Here is a 25036-nt window from a genome sequence, read left to right as displayed (position 1 = left end):
TGGCATTCCCCTGGCAAGAAAGGTGCATGGTTTGATTACAGATAAGGCTTAAACCAAGCACTGTAGTAGTAGCAAACATGTTCTGCCCATGTTTAAATGACTTTAACATCGCATTTACTCCCTTGCATTTAACAAATTGGCTGGATTGTTTAGGATCTTGTCAATAGGAAACCTTTTTATCACACAGTTTTTAATGAGTTGACTTGAGTGAAAGCACTGTCCAGTCACTTTTAAATTTAAAGCTAGTCGCTGCCTGACTCAGGTGTCTTGCTTTGGATTCGAATGGTGCATTGGTGTTAATTTCCTGGCATTGAGGCTATCTGGTATCGCAAGTTTCCCATGTGGTCTAGCGGCCAGGATATCTGGTTTTCACCCAGGCGGCATTTGTTGTCTCCCGGTATGGGAAAATTAACTTATGGATTCATAATTGAAAATAGCAGGTAAAAACCATTTGTTTGTAGCATATACATTTTCATCCAAACACTACTCCCCTGCTAAAAGAAACTTTGGCATTCGCCTAGCATAAATTGTGAAAGTTCGATGGTTTGAAAACAGATAAGGCTTAACCAAACACTGTAGCAGTAGCAAACATTTTCTGCAAACATTCATGTTTCATCAAAAGCTGTCTATAACCAAAAGGTGTACAGCACAAAGTATGGCTGTAATTTTCTCAGAAAGGGACCTTTGGTTTTCTTTTGCTTCAGATTTGCCATTTTGGTGGAGAAAAAAACAGTGCTTGAAGCCATCATCTGAAGAGAGCAGCGCTTTCATCATGGTTAGTACTCTACATTGTGACCACAATAACTCCAAGTCATGGCAGCCTTTTGAGCCAGCTTTTTCAGGGCGGGCTGGCTTTTGGGCCACTTTCAAGTCTTTTTGTCAGAAAAAATAAAATTATAGTTACAAGAGGCAATTCCAGGTCCAAGCACAGTCTCTTCAGTCTGACATGAAGCAATGTGGATGGAGAAATCACTCATCATGGACTCATTACATTCTGATTGTTTTCACTATTGCTGTTAAAAAAAAAGGTGGTTGAGGTTAGGTAACAATGAAGTAAAGGGTTTTGATGAACTGGAAATTTGATTGAAGAGCTTGCTAAGTAAATAAAAATGTATAGACATAGACACATACATGTATAGATTGGGATATCCCATGCCCTCCATCCACTCATTTTTATGTTTTAAAATGTATACTATAGCAGTTTGCATATAATATGAAAAGATGGTGACTGATTCTTTGATGGTGGTCTACAATTGAACTGTTCAGTGCTGCTCTATTGTTTGTTGTACCACACTGCAAGTAGTGGATGCCTTAAAGCTAGTGTTACATGTGGAATTATCTTCCAGTAATAGTTACAACTGGTTACAGTTACAAGTTGTGATGGGACTGAGTAAAAGGCATGTGTCTAGTTACATCACATTTGTGAATGTTTTCATGAAAACACCCTGTCTCTTTGCAATTGTCTTTGCAACCAAGACAAGTCAAGGTGTTTATAATCCACAAACTGGCATGTTGGGTCTAATGTGAAAAGGTGGTGAATTTCAGAGTTTAGTTTTTGGTGATGGTATATAAACATAAGAACTGTACTCTGTCCCACTGGAGTCCTCTGGAGCTCAGAGACTGACGAGAGTTGGATTACAGAAATTCTATAGAATCTTTCTATGTCCTAATAGTGAATTTAAATATTTTTTCTATATTCTGTAACCCTGACTAATCCTAGGGTCCATTACATGGGAAAGATCCAGATAGTCTGACCTGCCCCACTGGTGACCTCTGAAGTTAGATAAAGACCAGACTTGGATTGGAGAAAATTTACAGAATCTTTGCAGGTCCTAATGGGGAATTTACTTCTTTTTTTTTTTTTTTGCTGTCATAACCTTTACAGAATCTTTCTAACGTTATGTCCTGTGTCCGTTTGGTGTGTGAGTACGGAGTCTGGTTGTGTTTCATTCCAGATCCAAGTCCATATTCCACTAAGACTCTGCCCACCCCAAGGAGGAATAAAAGGAAAAGAAAGATAGGAGAGAAAGCAGCTAGAGAGACGAGAGCAGTGAGATTTGTTTGGAGATGTTAGTTTGAGGGTTCATGATATTTGACCTAATATAAGACCTTGTTTATAGTTTTGACTTTGCTCTTGTATTTAGTTAGTTAGCAGCTGTATATTTGTACATATTCCACTTTGTTCCTTTTATTGTCTGTTCATTGATAAGTAGGGAGTGACATCCATTTTGTTTGATGTGTGGGTTTTATCAGTGTTTTCCAATTAGTGAATAAGTGTAGTTGTGTATGTATTTTCTTTTGTGTGTGTAGGTTTATTTAGTGACTTGTTTCTAGTGTGATCTTGTTTGTTATTTTGGCCTGGGTCATTCCTGATGTTCTAGTCCAGTGTCACACTGTCTCTTGTACTATACACTGGCTATCATTGAACATCTTTGATCTGTTGCGGTCTGATTTCATTTCCACTACACACTTGTCTAGCTGTTTTTCCTCACACTTCCTCTTAAACCCTGGACCCTAGATGAGGTTATAACAGAACTGGAGTCTTGTCCTCTGTTTCTCCCCTGCTTCTGTTTGACTGTTCCTTTTTGTTTTTTCGTGTGCTCTCTCTCACTTGTGCCAGTGTGTGCTTCTGGCTGGTATTTTTCTTTGTGGAAGGGGCATGTTTGTACTAGCTATTGTGTGCTATGACTGCCATGATTTATTTGTCATTTGTTATTTGTTTTTTCTATTTGTCTGTCTATTGAGCAGTTAGACTGTTGTCGAAAAGCAGATCTTTTGTCAGTGGCTGATTTTACATAATATGCTTGCGCATCGCTCTGCCAAGGCAGTTGGCTTCAGTGAAAATGTGGCAGTAATGAAGCAGTTCTGCCTTCTCTCTTCTTATTTGACCTTTCCAGCTCTGGCAGCCAACTCGTCGTTGGAAGATGGACAGTGCTTAGATGCAGGTGAGATTTAAGCTGAGTGCACTGTGATTTCCAAAAATTGTGACAGTGATTCTAAAAAGCTGTCTACATTAATGAAATGAACCATGTAGTCATCTTAGCATATTCAACACTCAATGAGCTACACATGGGTGTTTTGAGTCGTGTGATGTTCTTGTGTTTTTATTTTTTAGTTAGTCTTTAGTAAGACATGAGGCAGATGTCTTCAAGAATGTTTTACATTTTAAGGCTTTTAGCTGATGCTTTTATCGAAAGTGACTTACAACCATGTCTAAGTGCACTTTGAGCAAATACTCTGGTGCCCATCAGTGGCAACTTGGTGCTTGAACTGGCAAATTTCTGGTTACTAGTCAAGTACCTTAACAACTGATCTACCACTGCCCCTAAAGGACTTAGGCAAGTCTCAAACAGCAGATCTTTATCTCCTCAACCTACCAGAGTATGCACATTTGGCGAAACTTTGACTAGGCCTCTTCGACAAAGGTGCTGACGGACCTGGCCACTGGGAAGTCCAAAAGGTATGGCTTCATCTCCTTCATTAACAAATGGGTGAGATGTCATGTAGAGACATGGACAGTTCCTGGAAGGGCACAGCACAGCAGATGTTAACGTTTTCCTCATTTTCACTCACTGTGTAGAGTGCGTGAGAGGGTTTTTGAATGCTGGTGCTGGTGCCAACTACCCTGCTCAGAATGAGGATTTCTCTATTCCCAGCTCTCCTGAGTCAGCACATCAGCTCCTGGGTTTGACTGACTGTGCTACAAACTGAGAAGATGTTGAACCTGCATAGCAGTAGGGCTTCAGGACTGGTGTAAAAATCTGTCATTTTTGAGCTGAGATCAGAGTTAAAATTATGTTGGGTTAGTGTAAGGTAAACACTGCCATGCTGTGGCATCCTACATGTTGAGCTTGACACTGCTATTAGTGTGTAACAAACTTTTATACAGATTTACAAATTCCTTTACAGAAAAATACCGTAGACAATGAATGAAGTACAAATAAAGGAAATGGACAACATACAAAAGCAAAAATATGAATTTTATTTTACTATATGATTTGATTTAATTGACTTGAGAGCATTTGCCTCCTCTTCCATCTCTGATAGGACACAGAGAATGCTATTCAACAGATGAATAGCCAATAGATGAGAGGCTGGCAGATCAGAACAAATTGGGCCACCAGAAACCCTCCTGCCCCCAAGTCCAACTATGAGTGAGCCCTCCTCAGAATTGTAGTTTTGCAGTGATGTGCGATCATTTGCCACACTGTGCAGAATCCGCTGTGTTCAGAGCGCTGATGTGTCTCTCCCTGTCCCTGATGTACCATTATGCCAATGAGGAGGGGGTGTGAAAAGACAATATTCAACTGAGAGTACAGTATATTCAGATCAATGACCTGCCCTTGTCACTGATTTGATTTTTCTCTTATTTCCTTTTCTCTGGACAGCTTTTTAAGGTCAAGTCTTTTTTAAAAGCAAATAGAAAAATAAAATGTTATTGTTTTTGGCAATGGAATTAATATGGAATTAATTTTGGAATTTGAGGTACTCTGCCCAACATACTTTCTTTTTCAGTAGTCCCTTCCCTTTTTTAAACAAGGTTATTTCCAGTACCTGCAAATTTTGGCCTTCAGTGTCCTTTTCTATTTTGTAACCTGCTGTCTCCATCCTGTAGTTCACATTTGTCCAATCTGTCTGGAGCTACTAAAGGATCCAGTGACTATACCTTGTGGACACAATTTCTGTATAGTGTGCATTAATGGCTTTTGGGATTAGAATTATCAAAGGCAAGTCTACAGCTGCCCCCAGTGCGGGGAGACTTTCAGGCAACGACCCATGCTGCGGAGGAACAGCGTGATGGGTGAAGTGGTGGACAAACTGAAAGAAAAAGATTTTTCATCATCTATAGACCTGCCATCCTCTGTTCAAGATGTGGAATGTGACTCCTGCATAGGTAAAAAGAAGAGAGCAGTGAAGTTGTGTCTGACATGTCTCACCTTGTATTGCGATACGATGTTGTATTACTCAACAAAAACTCTTGAGAGAAGTGCAGATGAAATCCCAGAAGAAACTACAGAGGAATGAGGAAATAGCTGAAGGCAGTGGAGTCTTTCAAGGTAAGAACATGAACTATATCCAGCCACATCTAAAGGATACTTAATAGCATCTTATCAACATAAGGAGTTTAGAGTTTAGAGAAAATTTATCTTCCTGTCAGTATTCTGCACAAACAGGAGTGGAGGTCACTGAGAGGATCTGTAAGGAAATGATCCTCGCCATTGAGAAAAAGTGCTCTCAGGTCATCAGAGCTCAAGAGAAGGCTGAACTAACTCGAGCTGAAGGACTCCTGGTACAACTGGAGCAGATCACTGATCTTAAGAGAGGACACACTGAAGTAGAGCAGCTTTCGCTCATAGAAGATCACATCCCTTTCCTCCAGGTATACTGATTTAAACTTCTAATGATGTGCAGTCATGGGTCTTTCTTTCTTATCTAGCCCTCATTTAACTATTCTTGTTGTTCTTGGTTTCAATTCACATTGTTTCCTTTATCTCTACAGCCTTTGCAGTCTCTCTCGGCCTTTCTTGAATCTGGAGATAAGTCAAGGGGTACTATAAAACACACAGATTTCTTTTGACGATACCAACCAAATACTGTCTGAGATAAAAGATTCACTGGAAGACAGCTTCAGTACTCCACTGGAGAAAAATATCTAACACACGTAAGTCATTTAACATAATCACTTCTGAAATAGATGGTTGAGTCCCAAAAATTTGTACTCCAAATCAACCTCATTTTGCAACCCAAAACAATTTATAAATTTGTGTATACATATACATATTTTTAATCATAACACTATTAAATACTTTTCCATTTAAAGTGTATTTAGACCACACTAGCAGATTAATGAAAGTCTATCCATGCTGTCAGAACTGCACACTGAGTATCAAACAGCATTTTTGAATGACAAAAAAATTACACACATTTTAATAATGAACTGTTATAAAATTTTGTCCAGTTTTTTTTCAGTGAAGTTTTTTTTCTGAATCAGAACCTACAAGTAGAGAAGACCTATTACGGTGTAAGTAGTTTTCACCTTGAATGATTTAGTTTAACTGAAGAGTCACTTGAACAATTTTGAATAACCATTGTTCAGAATCATTGTGTCCAAGATGGATTAAACATTGTTTTGGTTGTTTTAATTATTAGATTTCTGTAAACTCTCACTGGATCCCAACACTGCAAATGCACATCTTTATCTCTCTGAGGAAAACACTGCAGTGGAAAGAAAGAAGAAGGCACAATGGTTCCTAGACCATCCCGAGAGGTTTGACCACTACAAGCAGGTGCTGTTTCAAGAATATGTGTCCAGACATTGTTATTTTGAGGTGGAGTGGAGGGGGAATGATGGCATCATTATAGCCATCTCATGTAAAGGAATCCAGAGGAAGGGAGATTCTTGGCTTTGTAGATTTGGATATAACAGTCAGTCCTGGGCATTATTCTGTTCTTCTGCTAGTTTGTATTTCATTCATGATAATAAGGGTATATCTTGTTGTCCAAAGTCATGTAGAATAAGAGTGTATGTGGGCCTACAGTGTGTCTGACACAGTGACTCTCCTACACAAAGTCCAGACTGTATTTACTGAGCCACTGTACCCTGGGTTTTGATTCAGGCCATGCTGCTCAATTAAGCTGTGCAGCCCAACATGAGGACACGATTGCCTTTTTTTAAAATCTAATTTAAATAGCCGTTTGCTAATTTACAACAGACTTGCTGTCAAATTCTCACTTTAAATATAGTTGTTAACATCAAGATGGTGGTCTTATGGCAATTTCAGCAAATCTAATAAAGAAGAATGTTTAAATTAGAAAAATTCATATTTACAACATCTGGAAATCAAAAATTGAAAGTTGTTCTGATTAAGAGCATCTGACAAATGCCTAAAATGTAAAATATATATGTAAAATATGTTCAACAATTTAATCATGTTACAGGGGTCAGTGAATGCAGTGTTAGGAATTTTGCCCAAGGACTCTTATACCAGTAAGAGTGGTCCTTGTAATGTAAGAATGGTCCTTACATTATGTTTTATGAAAAGAGTCCTCCACTTTATATAGCAATTGGATTGTTATTAGAAATGTATCTGCTTGTGTGTGAACTACCCACAGGTCCCCTCAAATTATACTAATTAGTATTTTTAAAAGGCTGATTCAATTTATGCAACTGAAAAAAAGAACAAGTTATCAGAAATTAAATTAAAACAATAAGAGATATAAAAAACATTCACTTCTTTGTGAGTGTTGATTCATGTGCATGTACACAAGAGGTGGCATACAGCTACCCTGTATGTCTCAGGGTGGGACAGCACAGAGTTAATATAGTTGTGGGCTATGGTTGCTCCCTAATTCTTATGGCAGACTTGGCTCAACTCCCTCTGCTGGTGAGATGTGGAAGCGCTACAGCAGGGAAGTAAAAATGCCAGCTGCTCCCCCAGACACAAGAACCAAACAGACTGAGGTTACAGATATAATAGCCTGTCAAGCTTTACAAAGACTGCTGTGCTCTGAACGTAGGCCAGGTCATAACACTGTCTTTGCTTAAAAACTAATCTGCATTTGGGGGTTTCACTATTGACATTATTGTGTGTATACCAAGTTCTTCTTATGTTTACAACGTTCCATTTAAATGGAAGAAAACCAAAGGGCATCGGATGGACGAGCTAACTACAAGCTGGCCTTTGGTGCTGTTCTGAGAAGAAACAAGAAATGCCACACCTCTGAATCTATGCTGAGAGCTGTTGGCAATGTACATGAGTTCAAGCTATTTGCAGCAGTTCCTTCCTACCAATGTTCTAGTTACATGTGAGAGGTAGAATTTGTAGCACACGGACATTTCAGCTTGCTCTGCTTTGACAATTATGGGCCCTTGTGCTGTGTAAAGTATTTCATTAAGTATTTAATAAGTCATTACTGTTTTAAATGTAATGCATGTTTTAAACATTCAATGCGTGGATGTTTCCCTGTTCACTTGCACATGTTTTTTTTTCCTATGGAAAAAAAGCCAGCACCATTTTTATGCTGTGCATACTGTAAGCAATCAACAGTACAAACAAACATTTTACTTTATTAACTCCTTCATGGTCATGTATGTTCACATCAATGGCAATGTTTACATTTTACACTGAAGGCAATTTCTTTGGGATAAATACGTTAAAAAGTAGGATTCCCGTAGGTGACCTTGCAAGCAATGGCTAATGTGCTAGAAAGGATCATTGTAGGGAAAGAACTGATATCTCTCAAATTGACCAGGTGATGCTTTTGTATATTTAGCTATGTATGAAGGGCAGTGGTAGCTCAGTGGTTAAGGTACTTGACTAGTAATCTGAAGGTTGCCAAGTGGCCCCTGTTGGGCCTCTGGGCAAGGCCCTTAACATTCAGTTGCTTGAGTTGTATTCAATCATAATTTTAAGTTGCTTTGGATAAAAGCATCAGATAATTGTAAATTAAGCTAAAGTTTTCAACAAATAAGCTGTCAAAGAGAAATGTTCTCTGGGTATAAAGTTTATTTTTCAGTAAAGGTTTTTGAAAATCACCTGTTGCACCCTGTTGTAAACAAAAATGTTCCTAATTCCATACATTTTTTCCTACCTACATTTTTCTCTCAATACTATATTCTTTGAATTATGAGGTCTTAAAAAAAAACATATCACAAGTAAGCTACTGTACATTGAACTGACATCATTAGACTAGCAAATTGGACTCATTAGACTCATTTTATCGTAGATTTTTTACTTGTACTCTTTTCAGTTGGGCTTTTTGATTTTTGTCAAGCAATCTTCCTTTGAGCTTGTACCTGACTTACTGAGTTGCAGTTAATTTGTAGGATACCAAGGTTATGATGTAGTATGCCAGGTTTCTTCATCTGATGCTCTCTGACCTCACTTTATAGATCTTTCCCTTCCTTTCATAACCTGCTCTGACAAACCCTATAATGCCAGGTGTTGGATGGGATTTAATACTTATAAAATTTACAGGTTTACACAAGACATTTAGGTAATCCTTAATATAAATGCTTAGTTACAGCACCCTAGCTCTATGAAAAAATAGATAAGAGATGTACTTTCTTAGTATATTGGTATATGCAGTCAAGTACAATATATCAGCAGTATATGCAGCTACTTTGTATAATCATGTCACTTGGCATATGCATCCAAATACAATATCTCAACGTGGGACAGCACAGAGTTTGTATGGCTGAGGGCTGTGTGAGGCCCCTAATCTGTACTCCAGACTTGGCTCAACGCCCTCTGGTGGTGAAAAGGTGAAGTGCTGAAGTAAAGACGTGAAGAACAGGAAGAGCTCCATACGAGCCAGCTGCTCCCCCAGACAAACCCTCTTTCCTGGGTTGAAAAATGAAAAGAAAAACAACAATCAGTAAAAAAAAAAAAAAACAGTTACAACTACTTCACTGCAGTGAATGGAAAACATTACCATAAGGACACTTTAGGGCACTTGAACTGTTTCTTCCGAGTACTTATAATCCGATAAATAAATTTTATATTATATGACATCTTCTAAATACACATATTTTACATTACTATCTACATTTAAATTCTAGAGGACACATTACTGAGGCAAAAAACAAAACAACCAAAAGATTATCACTGAAGAGTTTCGCAGCCAACACCCTGTACCGGAAAACATGCAGGTGTGATAGAGAGGTAGGAGCGTTCAGTCTGATCTCCGTAACATCAGACATGATATTGTAATTAGAAAAGGGCCACCCAATGATTTCACTGACTCAAAAGCATAATGTTCACACCCTGTTGTGTATTTTGAACTCAGGCAATACTTCTTTAAAGGTGATCACTTTACTAAGCACAATAATAGGTAAACCTTTTGGTCCGTTTTACTGTGTTATGGCTCAATAACTCAAATCTAACTGTGATTTTAGCTTGGAAAGTAACATTGCAAAAAAAATTAAAAATGGTAGGGAGATGATGTCTTACTGCACCTGCAGAAAATGGCATGAAGGCCTCTCTCTTCCTAAAGTTTCCATTATCATCCAGGAAGTGACCTGGATTAAAGGTCTGCGGTGTCTCCCACTCGGACTCATCAAACAGAACTGATGTCAGGTTGCCAAGCACTGTTGTGCCCTGCAGAACAAAGGCATTATCCATCATCTCACACTACTTACTGCAGCTCTGATAAACTCGTAATAAGATCGTAATGAACCAGACCTTTGAATCTGGTCTTCTTTTGTATTTTGTCTTGTTTCCAAAGATGTGCATGTACATGTGCATCATACAGAACACACCTTTGGGATACAGTACCCTTCTATCTGAGTGTCTTCTGTGGCAGCCCGGGGCAAGTTAAGCGGAATTATGTTTGCCATCCTTTGAATCTCGTGAATAACAGCATTGGTGTATGGAAGGTTCTCTTTGTCTAACATAGATGGTTGGCATGAAGACCCCACCACCTTGTCAATCTCTGCCTGGATTTTGGCTAAGAAATAAGAAAAGAAAATTAGAGAAAACAAAGACAATTAGTCAATCCAAATGATCTAGATAACAAGTCCTGCCTATAGTTGGAGTCTATAGTTGGTTATGCATTTCAGCAGTTTGTTATTCATAAATAACAGAACAATTGCACCATCAAACACCTTAATTGTCCAATCAGAATACAGTATTCTACAGAGGTTTTAATGAGTAGCTACTAGCCAATCAGAATTGATTATACACTCACAGCATCATAGCTGAGTGTGAAAGCTCCCATCTCTGATAAGACAATAATAACCAACCTCACTACAACTCCCAGAATCTCATTCACAGACAGGAGCAACATTCTAACAATCATGATTCATTTACACATTCCTCCTCACCAGACTATTGATCTCACCTGTTTCCCATTATCACTGCCTATTTTAATCTGATCTTGCCATTCTTCTTGGATTTTTGCCTTTTGCCTAGCCATTTGGATTTCTTTGCCCTGCATTTTTGTCTTTGTGGTTGTTGGATTTTCCCTCTGGCTTGGTAATATTTTGTGCTGGCTTTTTGAACCTTGTTTTTCTGGCTATTACGACTTTGGATTTTGCCTTGTTAACAAACTCTTGATCATTATGTCTGCATCTGACCCATTCTGTAACATAACAGGAAGACTGTAGCAGGTATTAGAGCAGATGTTTTTTTAATATACACTAACCCTGAATCTCAGGGTATTTGATCATGTACAACAGTCCCCAGTACATGGTAGTGGAAGTGGTCTCAGTCCCAGCAGCAAAAAGGTCCAGTGTGCAAAAGCACAGGTTTTCCATATCAAACCCTGCGGCTTCATCACCTTTCCACTGCAGAAAATGAGAAGAAAAGGCATACGTATGTTTGTAGAGATTTTAATTAATTTAAATATTTCAAACTCACTTCTACTCTACTAAGTAAATTATTTTGCCCAAATCCCAGCACGTTTCATGGTGTTCCATAGTTTGCTGGATTTTATTTTTGTTTCCTGGTTTTCAGCTGGCATTCTGGTTTTTGACTGTCATGCCCCAGTTGACACCCAGCCAAGCATGTGCGTGCACGCACACACACACTTCCACCAATCACAGCATCCATTTACCCACTTACTAATCATTGCACTCACCTGTAACCCACCTCACCATCCCCTATTTATTCCTACAAGTTTCCTTTGTCTGATGCTTTGCATTAGCCTACATCAAGACCAACTCTTGCCTGTTGTCTCACTCTTGCCAGAAGATCACCTTTACTTTGTTGAAAAGCTGCTTGCTTTTGTAGTCACTAAAAGTTCCCTAACTCCAGAAAGTGTGCCTTAGCTGTCACAGATTAAATGTGAATTTACCTTGTATTGTATTCTGACTCCAGGCTGCAATAACATCTCTGCTTCTTAAACTGCCCTTAAGATCTATTGCACTGGCATCACTTTGATAATTAGATCGGGGCTTTTTGACAGAAAGTTACCAAATGCATTAAATACTACTAAGTGAAAGTTGAGTCTGGTACATGATGGATCCGATATGAATCTATATACAGGTGGGCGAGAGACATCTTATGTGCACCACACATCTCATGTTCTTACCTTTTCCATCTCAGTGAGGAAGCAGTCAATATAGTCTCGTGGGTTTGAGGGGTCATAGTTCACTCTGTGCTCTGATATTTTGGAACGGACAAAGTCAATGACTTTTTTCCACAAGAGGAAGATTTTTTGGTGAGGACCAGGAACTCTGCGCATGACCCAAGGAAACATGTTGTATATCTATAAACATAAGAATGCAAGTATTAAGCTTGTGAAGTGGATTGTTAACAATGAATTACTGGCTCACCCTGCCGTAAGATTTCCTAGAACTATTATCACCTATATCACATTTGGACACTTATTCTGCAAGCAAACAAAGCATTGAGGTAAGTGCAAAAAGGACAAAAACATACTCTGAAATTAAACGAAAACTCATCAAAAGTCAACATATTACCACTTATAACAAGTAATGGAAGTGTACTGACACCAAGAAGCATTACTCAAAATATATGTCCAAATCTTCACACATCTGCCCAAAACCATGTCTTTGCCCTAGGAAATATTACATGTACTTGCTGATATGGTTTATGACACATTAATACTTAGTAGTATATACAAAAATGGACATAAATGAAAGCTATGATGTCATGTTTTTGAATACCAAAATAACTTTTTGTCCTTAGCGCATCATCTGGAATTATTCCATGCAGGCAGACAGGGGCCTCCCAGTTTGAATAGAGATGGGAGTAATCTAGACGATACCATAGGTCCAGTAAGAACTCTGTTATATAGTGTGATGGAGAAGTGAATGCAAATGCTGAGAAGGGCGATGTTTATTGTGAGCAAATCCATAATCATAATCCATAGTCCGTTCCAGGGTCGAAAAGCCAGAGTGTCCAGGAACAGAAACGTGGCCAGAATACATTACCAAGCTAAGAAACAATACATGGGAAAAACAAATGAGGAATAAAAGAGTTCAAACGAGAGTACAAACCAGAATACAAATGGGAAATGGAGACCAGAGTAAAACACAGGATATAGGATAATAAACAACAATCAAGAATGAGGAGAGGAAAAATGTGGTTTAAATACATAGGGTGTCCCAAATGCATAGTAATTACTAAAAATAACTAGCTTTTGAGTATGTTGTATAGTTAAAAATGTCAAAATTTAGTATACTAAAAATCCAAGATGCATAGTTAGAAAAAAATGTTTTTGTGTATGGTTTGGATAGACACCATTTACCTGGTTGTATACGATATGGTAGCCACTTAGCTAAGTGTTTGGCCTTTGTAAGCAAGCTAGGCAGCTACATTTAGCAAACTTCCCATATTTGTAAATGAGGTAGAATAACAGGCATTACTATTTTAGGTTTAATACCCATGTTGAAAGCAATTAAGTCATAGCTTGCAATGATGCATGTTGGCATATCGATGTTTCATCACTTCTTGTTAGTATGTAATTGAAGTATTGTGTTAATATTTTGTATAGCCTGCCTAACCTGTAAGATCAGTGGATCAGTATATAACCTCCTGTGCAGAGGCAGGTTATCTGCCATTAGTTGGATGGAACTGACCCTTCCTGGATAGAGGGTGATAGCCTTTTTTCTTAGGCCAGATTATTATGTGTGGGGTACTTAACGACTGGCATTGCATAGGTGTTGATAGCTCAGATCTTCTTTCTCCCATTCAGCTGACTTGCCAAGGGTGAGAGCATGAGGAAGAAACCTTGAAAGGAACCAAAACTCAAAGGGGGCGCCCATCCTCCTCTGGCCGATTAGAGCCCTGTTGATGTTATATACATTGACTCACAGGCTTTCTTGTAATCAATCCAGGCGGTACACAGGTAGGTCTGTCTGGTCTTACAGTCTCGAGTGACTGTTTTATCCACCAGCAATTGGTGCTTGACTCCTCCATTTATGGTGTGGGTTCCATCTATTATCAGATTGTTCATTTGTGCTGCCAGGTGCTCAGGAGAGCGCTCAGCTTCTTCGTGTAGTAGGCATGGACCATGTCAATGCCTGAAGCTGTCCAGTTCTTCATGTCTGATAGTGTCATGGTTACTGGATCCTGTTCATGGAGGTTGCTATGGTCAGCTCTCAGGTTCTCTGACCACTGGGCATTGTTGTTGTGTGATTCCTCCTTCTCCCATATGCCTTTACAGTATTGTTTGTTCTACGGCTTTGGTGGATCTGTTCTTATGCTGTTGCCACTGAGAGTACACTTTGGACAGCTATATACACATACATACATATGCATATATACTCATTCTATATAGATATAGATAAGAGTGCATGTACCTGAGCCCAGATACCTCCCTCCAGGTAAACAACCTCATTAATCGCTTTCAGCAGGGTTTGGAACTCACTATCGCTGTACTCAAACCGATCACCAAACACCAGGACACAGATTATATTGGAAACTGCGTTATTAATCAGCCACTGAGGGTTAAATGGTTTCCCTAGAAACAGGACAGAACAAAATTCTGTTTTCTGTAACCCTTATTGTTTCAATAGGAATTTCAAACTGTCAACTGTTACATAATCTACATGTCAAGATTATGTAAAATATGTTACATTTTTTTAATCAAAATGACAGACTGTGTTTTGTGTGTGTCATACATAATCCAGCTATAAAAGCAAGAAATTAAAAATGGTACAAGGGTCAAATTCTTTGTCTGATTAAATGATTTATTTAATAAAGGTAAAGACACTGTACAAGCTTGTGTATATTGCCTGGTAAGGCTTTATGTTATTGTTTTATGCCTTTATTATCATTAGGACATAGATTAAGGTCAGATAACATTTTGGGTGTCATTTATGCAAAAATACAGATCACACGTTTCTCACCCTTAGCTATATGTGCTTCACTATGCAAATTTAGGTAACTCAGGAGGTGTTACCTTGCTCATTTGATATGGCTTCATTCAGGAAGCGGCATTCCAGATGAATAGAAGGCTCCAGGCTTTTCTTTCCCAGTCCAAAATTCCGAAGGGTAGACAGAGCAAATCGCCTCTGTTGCTTCCAGGCATACCCACTGGAAGCAACAATTCCTATTCCCACCCCCCCACCCCACCCCCCCAAAAAAAACAGGTTCAATAAAAAGTCAAAAACAGTATCTTTGCTTCTTATTCTAAAACTAAACCTTGTACAAAGTCTGTGTTTATTGCTATACTTTTGTTTCAATTTGAAATTGCCCAAGTTGTGCACTGGGGAGTATATAGAATTACTTTTAAAGTCTTTATACATTAAAGGAGCAATATGCAATATATTTATTCACAAAATCACAAAATGACCATGATATGTCATCAACAATTAAGGAAACATGCCAAGTTGAAATAAAGGCTTCTCTGACAATAGTGATACAGCCAGTATGTTCTCCTTTGTAATTTCCACTCTAGAGTCTAAACTCTGTGTTTTGGCCTGTGATCCCACCCTCTGCTCATTTCCAGTACAGTTGTGACTGGATCAACAGGGTTCATGCTAGATTCTGCCCGGTATCCTTCTAAAAGGGTAGGTTCAGTGTCCTCAACCTGGCAACCCACGTGAGCTTTGCGTATGGGGAGGATACAGGGGCAGATAACTCTCTCCAGTATTTTGAACTTGGCCTGCAAAGACCATTTTAAATACTTGATGTAAATATTACTTATTGGTCTTTTAACTGCAGACTAAACCATGGTTCACTGGGCTGCACGGTACTACAGAACAACCAAGCTGTGTGAAAACAACTGACGAGCATTCAGAGTTCCAGCTACATTTTAGAACGAACAGAAGCTTACGAAAAGAGACATCATTATTAAAAGACTCTGAATTCGCCACGACTTTTATTTGGGTATATTAGAGTGTTTTAATTTAAGTAATTTGGCCTAAATCTTTGTTTTCTTTATGTTCCAGGTCCCGAATAAGAACACGCAAACCTGGTACATGCGTAAGATACTGGGAGGTAGGTCAAGAAAAAAGCAATTTAAGCGATTTCGGTCTTCCATTTTTACTTTATCATTAAGTATTAAATAGGCTACATATCTGGACTGATCTAGGTTGACTATTAGATTAATATGAGTAGCCTTTACAGTGTGATTAATAGTTTACCAGAATCCAGCATTAAAAAGATCTACATTTAATTTGCCCAGCTGTCAAGCAATACCTTTATTTCCGCCAGAAATGTCATCAAATAAAGGCAAACTTGGGCGATCAGCAAAGACGTGTCCTTGGTCAACGTACACCTTTTTAACTAGTTTATATCCATTCAGGATGACAAACCTCAGTCCGAAAATTCGAATGCTGAGAATCCGTCCATATTTTTCTGTAAACTGCAAAAGGATATTAAAAAAAGGTGGGTATGAACGTTATTTCGGTTCTATATGCAAAATCAACGATTTATGTGTTCATATCAACGTTCGCTAAAATGGGTTAGCTGGAAGATAAAGGTTATGACTGGCTTTACGTTATAACTGGCTTTGGGGTTACTTTTAATAGTTTTAGTTCTTACCCGTTGTAACTCAATATGTATCTTCTTTAAGTCGATAAGATGAATGTCGCCAATAAACGGCAGAGACCATGGGCCAGGAGGAAAGTTCTTCGGTGTTTTATTTCTCACGTAATCATAGAAAATCAAAAAGACACACGTAAACAAGAAAACACTTTTAAAGTTAATCCACTCGAAAAGATGACTGTCCATCATTTAGCCTCCGATTCTTTTAACTCACAAGCGTTGGAGAAATCTTGTACTCTACACGGAAAGACATTTAAAACTAGACTCCAAAAGCGTAGATTTTAGCGTTTGACGGAAGTGTTAAAGTATCCTCCAATAGCCTACTACCTTATCCTACTACACACTGTGTGCTAAATACTGGTCCACGTAATTGTATGGAGTATAGTATCCAGAATGCGAATCACGGAAATCATACTAATACGCAGGTCACGTGAACGTTTGAAGGTTGCGCCAACTGAAAGAATTTCTGCCACTGTTGTATGACGGGAAGCAGTAACCTACACCATGAAGATAGATCTTGTCACATACTGAAACATTTGTTCGGAGAATTGCGTCATCAGGATATCTTTCACGTACTGGAAAAATTCATTTTTGTCGCATTCAGCATACTGATTTGAGGCCCAGTTAGTAGACAAGTAATATGTTGTAGGCTATTTCGAATTCAAATGTAGCCCAACTCCTAGACTATCCCATGTTCTGGTGAAACACCTGGATGGTCTTTGGGGTAGAAACTTTCTCTCACCCTTCAAACTTCTCTAAAGCCTTGATTCATCAGCTTCATTCTTAAGTTCCCCCAGCCCCTCGCCAGAGCTTCTCTCCAGTGGTTAACCATGTCCAGCCAGTGCTAATTCCAGGTTGGGCTTGGTGTTTTGTTTTTGTTTTGGTTTATCGAGCTGCCTAGCTGCTCTGCACTTCAGTCTGCAGACAGGACACTTATCGGTGAGCATATCCCCTTTCAACTGTCAGTTTGGAAATGCTTTCCTTATATTTCCAGAGCAGGAGGCTGACGTGGGTGTCACCTTGAACACCTTGCCCAAGCTGCCATTTGGCAGGGCTGAGATCACAAAATGCCCTCTGGCATGCCTCCATGGCACAGAAATGCCCTGTGGATGAAAGGTGGGGGCTCAGGCTCTTCTTTTGGCCTGGGCAATGGGTCTGGCTCTCCACCAAGACCAGTCGACTTTGTGTGGAGACCTGCTCTACACTACATGAGCCCCCTTAAAATGCTTAGGAGGATAATATTGGTCTCTTACCAATTAGACCTCCCATCTTCCATGCGCATCAGCCCCATGCTTCATGTGCCTCACCTGAAGTCCTTGTGGTGTAGCTCACATGCCCTGTCTTGGGTCATACACACTGCCCCATGCTTGGTGGATGGGTCAATGGCCTACATGGTTAGACCCCTCAGGGGAGTAGTGTTGTGGTAGCTTAGTGGTTAAGGTACTTGACTTGTAATTAGAAAGTTGTCAGTTCAAGTTACACAATTGCTGTTTTAAGCCAATTTTATTACATATACATAGATTGGTAATGATAAAACCCAAATGATTGTTATTAAGCGGTTTTATTGAATATCTACATTATGCGTAGATGTGTGTAGGATTACAGAAAAATGATCAATTTAGTCCCAATACAAGTCTCCAAGTTCATAATAGCCCTGAATAGTTGCTTAAATGGACGCAATGTAATAATCTGCATATTGTACTTAAATGAATGTCAGAAAAATTTTTATATTCTTTTTGTTTCAAATACTTAATGACGGTGAGGGGCTTTTCTGTGTGCTTGTCCTGTGTAGCTGTTCATGGTTGTATTTATTTTGTCCTGTGAGCTGTCTCAGATTTGCTGGTTTTTTGGTTACAGTCTCCACCACCCTCTCCCACTTCCAAACCAGCTACAATTTATCATGAACAGACACTTGTACAGTATTCACAGATGTTCTAGAAAGCTGGATTGTGTGTGTATATGTGTGTGTGTGTTGTGTGTGTGTGTGTGTGTGTGTGTGTGTGTGTGTGTGTGTGTGTGTGTGTGTGTGTGTGTGTGTGTGTAAAAATGCTGCAGCCACACACAAAAAAAAGAGAAATTCAAGTAGAGACCAGTATATCTCACTGAGTCACTAGTTCTTTTGAGAGGGTGACTTCTACTGGGTGTGGCAGTCAGCATTTATGGTTAAAATGGTTAATGGTTTTAAGTGATTTGTGTCAATTGATGGCTTTTAGAGCTACAGATGATGATGCTCTGGAATTATGGTCCATAGAAGTCTCTTGGAATTAATTTTTTGCAGCATCTGTAATGTGATGGAAAATATTATTCAATCATGAATTATTGTGTGATTCGTATGTAATGATTCATTTATAATCATGTTAATCCTTTCATTATATAATCCTATATGAATAGTTTAGTCTGCACACTCTGTCTTTGTATATTGTGTGAACAAAACGACTGTGGGAATGTTGCCTTATGACCTGCTTGTGTCGTGACCTGCAAAGGTCGTAAAGAGGGATTAGGCTTCTCTTATCTTGTAAACTGTGTCTGTCCTGGTGAGTGCTCTGGTACTGCAGGAATGCTCATCACGATAAGGAGCAGGGATGCAGAGCACCCCTCTTTGGGGGTGAAGTTTAGGTATAAGGAGCAGAGCCAGGATACCCCTTCAGAGCATTAGCTCTCACACAGCTGTGTTTTGTATGTCCTATTTTCTTTATTAAATTACTCTTTTAATCATGTCTGACTTGCTGTTTATTCAAATTTCTACCACAGAAATTGACGTAGTCGGCAGGATCAGTGAGGGGCACCACGCGGAGCAGCGGTGACTGAACTTCGAGGACGCTCCTCAGAGAGAATTTCTCGACTGAGCTGGAGAAAGAGGGAAACCCACAAGAATACGGGAAAGTACCTAACCAGGGAGTGATGTCCCGCTTCACTCCGGTGGTGTGCTCCGCCTGATCTAATGGACTGAAAGTAAGTGGTGGAGATAGTAAACTAATCTTTAAAAGTTTGAATATAGAAATCCGCCAGAGTTTGCCTGGGGTCGCGCCTGTGTAAGTAGCGTAGTAGAGGAATACTAGCGCTCACAAAGGAGTCTGGCACTCCGGAGTTTGGGACTCCAATAGCCTAAAAGAGTTAGGCACACTGTGTAGACGTACAAGTGTAAGGGAAAATAGGCCCGGGCCGCCAGGACGCCCCATAGACAAAGGAGGTAACTCTGTAAACCAGCACGAATTACTGGAGCGGAACTAAATCAAACCGATGTTAGAGACGTGATTAACAGAAGAAAAAGAAAAAAAAAAGGGGAGAGAGTTACTAGTACCCATATTGTTCATAGTATTTGGTTATATTGCAATCACATTTGTGCAATCACCCTTACCTACAAAAAAAAAAAAAAAAAAAAAAAAATGGGTAAAGGGCAAAGTAAGGAATATGAATTTAGCAAAGACAAGTTTTCTAGTAGCCTGTTCTTTCAAATGAGTAAAGATTATGGAGAACATGTAAACAAACATGTCCCGTTCTGGATGAAATACTATGGGTTTAATGCATCGGGGACCTTGAGTGTTGCATATTTACTTAAATTGGTTGAAAGAGTAAAGGTTAAACCAAGGGAGGCTGATAAGAAAGCGCAGAAATATTTTGACAAGAACAGTGAAGATATGCTGGAAAAGGCAAAAATGTGGTTAGAGGAGGCTGAAAAAAGACAGAAGCAGCAGGTAGGGCATAAAAAAGGTAATAATGAAGTGTCTCAGTGTGTTTCCTTAGCTGATCCTGACCTCGATGCCGCCCCCGCTGAGAGCCCCCCAGCTGATTCAACAGCCACAAGCGTCAGCAAACTCATTTCCATATCCTGAGCCAGGGACTTCATCGCTAACATCAAAGCCGTCTTTATATGACGAACCAAGACGACAACTGGAGGCAATAACCTCACCAGTGGCTCATCGCACTCGAAATCACACCACTATAAAGCCATCTGCAGAGCCTGAGGCAGGCTGTGCGCCACAGTTCCCAATGGTGGAGGTGTCTGGACCAGATGGAGTAATTATGGTTCACCGCCACTGGACTGCAGACAATATCATGAAGGCAGCCGACGGCCTGAGCAAACCAGGCGATATCGGTGGACGACACTTCGGACAAGAATTTATGGCATTTGTGCAGTCCTGCAGACCAACTCAGGCTGAACTGAGACGATTGCTTATGATTCGACTCGGACCGCAATATAACCACATTGACAGAGACTGGGTGGATGGAGATGTTCGTCTCCATCTGCCTGAGTGGAATGCACCGCCCCAAGGGCAGCTTGACCCAAATGGCCCATACAGAGAGATGATAAGAAGACTCATCGAAAGGGTGGAAGCAGCATACCCGACAACTATTAACACTGACATGATAGCAGCATGCAAACAAAGGGATGACGAGCCCGTGGCTGATTTCCTCGTCCGTTTGACACGCGTCCATACTGATCATTGTGGAATTGATGCACCAGGACAACGTGCAGCAGGCCCTGGAGAGGTGGGGGTGTGGGAAGCTCATCTGAGAACTAGCTTCCTCATGAATATGAGAAAGGACATTAGCGACCTCATCAGAAAAAACTGCATCGGTTATAGTCGAGCCCCTTTGTCAACTATTGAAGAACACGCCAAGCATCACGAAACTAATCTGGGCAAAAAGGATGCTAAACGGGAGCACCAGCGCGCCGACACCACCCACCAGGCGATGGTGACCATGCTCCAAACAGTAGGAGACAGAGGAAGAGGTCGCGGACGTGGCAGAGGACGCGGACGCGGACGAGGGAGAGGAAGAGGTCGAGGAAAAGAGTTTGGAGGAAGGGAATGCTACAATTGTGGAAAATTCTGACACTTTGCAAGAGATTGTCCTGAAGAAGAAGAAGAAGGGGAAGATAGTGACAGCACGGCTGTGGAAGTTAAAAAAGACAGATGGGCGGTGGAGAGGCAGGACAGCGACGGGCCACTGAAGGAAGACGACAAAAGGGAAGTAACAAATTTAAATGACCAATTATTGCAGCAGATTAGTAAAGGGTCAAGAGGCCTCCCTGAAGTAATTGTGAATGTAAAAGGGAGAAAAGTTTTTGGTTGACAGTGATGCCACCCACTCGGTGCTGAGAGAAGGTTTAATAGAATGTAGAATGAGACCAGGGTATGGGATAACAGTAATTGGAGCGGGAGGCCATCCCATCGATGAAAGGATGTCCGAGCCTCTCCAATGTAGTTTAGGAAATAGTCAACTCAAACGTAGCTTTTTGGTGTCAGAAACGTGTCCAATTAATTTGTTAGCTAGAGACCTAATGTGTAAACTTGGATGCACAATTAGCAGCAACCCAGAGGGGTTATTTGTCACGTGGGAAACACCCACACAGGGAGTCCAGTTAGAAGCAGGGGTCCCTTTGTATGTTTATGAATTGCAGTGCACTGCTGGGGAAGTACTAACACATTTTATGACTGAAGTTACTAACACGTTACCTGGTGAATTGACAGTTAAACAAAGTGACTCTATTCACTGCACAATGAAGGACCATGAGGGATCTGACGTTGATTTTGAACAGAAATATGACTTAGGGGGCAGCGACAGTTTGATTATCACAGCTATAGCATCGGACTGTGAGTGGGCTGCGGGATTGGTGCAGCTCTCAGCTAAACAAAAATCTCTATATTCGGTCTCACATGCAGCGCCTCGTGTGTCGCTAGCTACCACACATGCCGACCCAGACTGGCAGAGAGTAGGATTGTGGACTAAACGTGTGTTGAGTGCAACTGACTGGGTAAAGGAACCCCAGTGTGACATTATTTACAGCCCGAGTATAAAAGCGTGGAAAATACATCATTGCTACATCATTTAGCAGGGGAAGGCCACAAAGCATCCAAATCTAAGTTACAGTTTTGCAAGCAGCAAGTGCACTTCCTATGACATGACATTACCGAACAGACGCGCATGCTGACTAAAGACCGGGTGAATGCTATTTTGACTATACCGAAACCTACGACGAAAAAACAACTGCTGTCTTTCTTAGGCATGTGCTCCTATTGTAGAACATTCATACCATCCTATGCCGAGCATGAGGGGCCATTCAGAAATATAATACCGACCAAGGGGTCAAATTCCTCTCAGTTAGAGTGGACGCCAGAAGCTGAAGTGGCCTATACAACATTGAAGCAATTATTACAGGTCATGCCTGCCTTAGGCATCCCAGACCTCAGTAAATCATTCGAACAGACAGTGGATGTGAAAGGACAATACATGACAAGCGTTTTAACGCAAAAACACGGGGACAAACAGAGGCCAGTAGCCTATGTCTCAGGAAAGCTGGATACAGTTGCAGCAGGCCTGCCATTGTGTATAAGAGCAGTAGCCGCAGCAGAAAAGGCCTTAGTAGCATCCAGAGACATAGTAGGGTATGCTAATCTGACCCTACATGTTTCCCATGCAGTATCACGAATATTGCAGGATCAAAAGATGGCACATTTATCCACTCAGCGTTGGCTCAGGTACCACACTGCATTGTTGGACATGCCAAACGTTACTGTGAAACGGTGCACAACCTTGAACCCCTCCACTCTACTGCCTACAGAGGAGGAGGGGGAGCCCCATGACTGCCAACAAGTGTTAGAAATTGCAACATCTCCTAGGATAGATTTAAAGGAGGAACCAATATTTAACGCGGACCTGGAGTTGTTTGTGGATGGCTCAGCCAAACGTGACTCTCGAGGCACTAATCGAGCAGCATATGCCATCGTGTCACACACGGAAGTGGTGAAAGCGGAACCACTCCCATCTAACTACTCAGCGCAGGCAGCTGAGCTTGTCGCACTCATACAGGCATGTAAGCTAGCACAGGATAAGACTGTGAATGTTTGGACTGATTCCCAATATGCTTGGGGAGTGGCACATGACTTTGGGGCCATTTGGAAACATCGCAACTTTCTCACCAGCTCAGGAGCAAAGATTAAAAATTACCACCTGGTAGCAGAACTACTGGACGCAATCCAACTGCCAAAGGAAGTGGCAATAATGAAGTGTGCCGCGCACACAAAGGCGGATGACGCTGTGTCGCAAGGAAATGCTTATGCGGATAAAGTAGCTCAACTTACAGCGTTACAGCCACTCAATCCACAAATGGCACAAGCAGATATTGAAACCAGAATAACTACCAAAGATATTCAAAGACAAGCCACTCCACAGGACTGTGTGAAATGGAAAAAAGGGGGGTGTAAACAAATAGGCAGGATATGGGTACACCCAGACACGAACAAACCATGTCTCCCCACATCTTATATGAAAGGACTAATTGAGATTGCTCATGGGAGGAGTCACATGAGCAAAGGGGGGATAGTGGAGAGTATAACAAGACATTGGTATGCACCAGGAATAAACACACACACTCAAAACTTTTGTTCCCGATGCCTGGTATGTGCACAAAATACACCACATGGAGACAATCATACCAAACATGCACCCGCCAGACACCCGCCGCCTAGTGAACCATTTCAGCATTGGCAAATAGATTTTGTAGAACTAACACCAGCAGAAGGGAAGAGATACATGCTTGTGTGTGTGTGCATGTTTAGTAAGTGGGTGGAGGCCTTCCCAACAGGAAAACAAAATAGTGATGCAGTAGCAAAAGCGCTACTGAGAGAAATTATTCCCCGGTGGGGGTTGCCACAACGAGTGTCCAGTGACAACGGAACACCCTTCGTACATGAAGGGTTAAAAGCTCTGACTAAATACCTAGGAGTGGATATGAGAAAACACTGCAGCTATCACCCTGCTAGCGCAGGGGCGGTAGAAAGGGCAAATGGAACCATTAAAGGGGGATTAGCTAAAATGATACAGGAAACAGGCATGAATTGAGTTAAATGCCTCCCCCTAGTCCTGTGGCAATGTCGAACCAGGCCGCAGGCACGAATAGGCTTATCAGCCTTTGAGATAGTGTTTGGACGGCCTCCCAACACAGGGGTAGGACCGCCTGACTGGGACACTAACCTGATCAATGAGTTACTTTTGCAGTATTGTGTGTCTCTGCACGAATCTCTCTCCCATGTGTCTAAGCAGGTGAATGCAGTCCTTCCTGAGGTGACGGATACTCCCCTCCATACGCATCAGCCAGGTGATTGGGTGCTGATTAAAGACTTCCGAAGGAAGCGGTGGAGTCAACCCAGGTGGAGAGGGCCATTCCAGGTGCTACTGACGACCAACACTGCTGTCAAAACCAATGGAAGAGCCACTTGGGTACACCATACCCACTGTAAAAAAGCACCTGAGAGCCCTACAGACGACTAGTAACCATGAAGAGCAGAATGACCGAAGCGATGACTCTGGCAGCGCAGACAAGTATAAAGGATCCCGACGCACAGGACGAAGACTTCTATAGACTAAGAACATTATTAAACCCTATGATGAATGCAATTACAAATGATTGTGTAAGAATCAAAGGGGGGAAGTGTGATGGAAAATATTATTCAATCATGAATTATCTTGTGATTCGTATGTAATGATATATAATCATGTTAATCCTTTCATTATATAATCCTATATGAATAGTTTAGTCTGCACACTCTGTCTCTGTATATTGTGTGAACAAA

At 40.7% G+C, this 25036-nt stretch overlaps 1 protein-coding gene and 1 long non-coding RNA gene across 3 annotated transcripts; one reads left to right on the top strand and one right to left on the bottom strand.

Annotated features, from left to right (window-relative positions):
* Positions 1-8071: 8071 nt before the first annotated feature.
* LOC113568096 (cytochrome P450 2J2-like) lies at positions 8072-16854 on the bottom strand. Of its 2 annotated transcripts, none has more exons than XM_026996270.2 (9): positions 16458-16854; positions 16113-16278; positions 14872-15021; positions 14270-14430; positions 12034-12210; positions 11146-11287; positions 10262-10449; positions 9959-10100; positions 8072-9344 (listed from the first exon to the last, which is right to left on the bottom strand). In XM_026996270.2, the coding sequence occupies exons 1-9, from the start codon at positions 16647-16649 to the stop codon at positions 9169-9171; spliced, it is 1494 nt and encodes a 497-aa protein (XP_026852071.2). In that variant the 5' UTR covers positions 16650-16854; the 3' UTR covers positions 8072-9168. The 2 variants fall into 2 exon arrangements, with proteins under 2 accessions (XP_026852071.2, XP_026852072.2); XM_026996271.2 differs by having other exon boundaries at positions 14872-15005; positions 16229-16278.
* Positions 16218-24996, top strand: LOC118241019. The gene is made up of 3 exons (XR_004775784.1): positions 16218-16301; positions 19212-19412; positions 24504-24996. It is a non-coding gene; the product is annotated as an uncharacterized LOC118241019 (long non-coding RNA).
* Positions 24997-25036: the final 40 nt, after the last annotated feature.

The sequence above is a fragment of the Electrophorus electricus genome, chromosome 3 (genome assembly GCF_013358815.1).
Source record: "Electrophorus electricus isolate fEleEle1 chromosome 3, fEleEle1.pri, whole genome shotgun sequence".
Classification (NCBI taxonomy): domain Eukaryota; kingdom Metazoa; phylum Chordata; class Actinopteri; order Gymnotiformes; family Gymnotidae; genus Electrophorus; species Electrophorus electricus.
The sequence above is the reverse complement of the archived record's forward strand: the minus strand, read 5'-3'. Positions and strand labels throughout refer to the sequence as shown.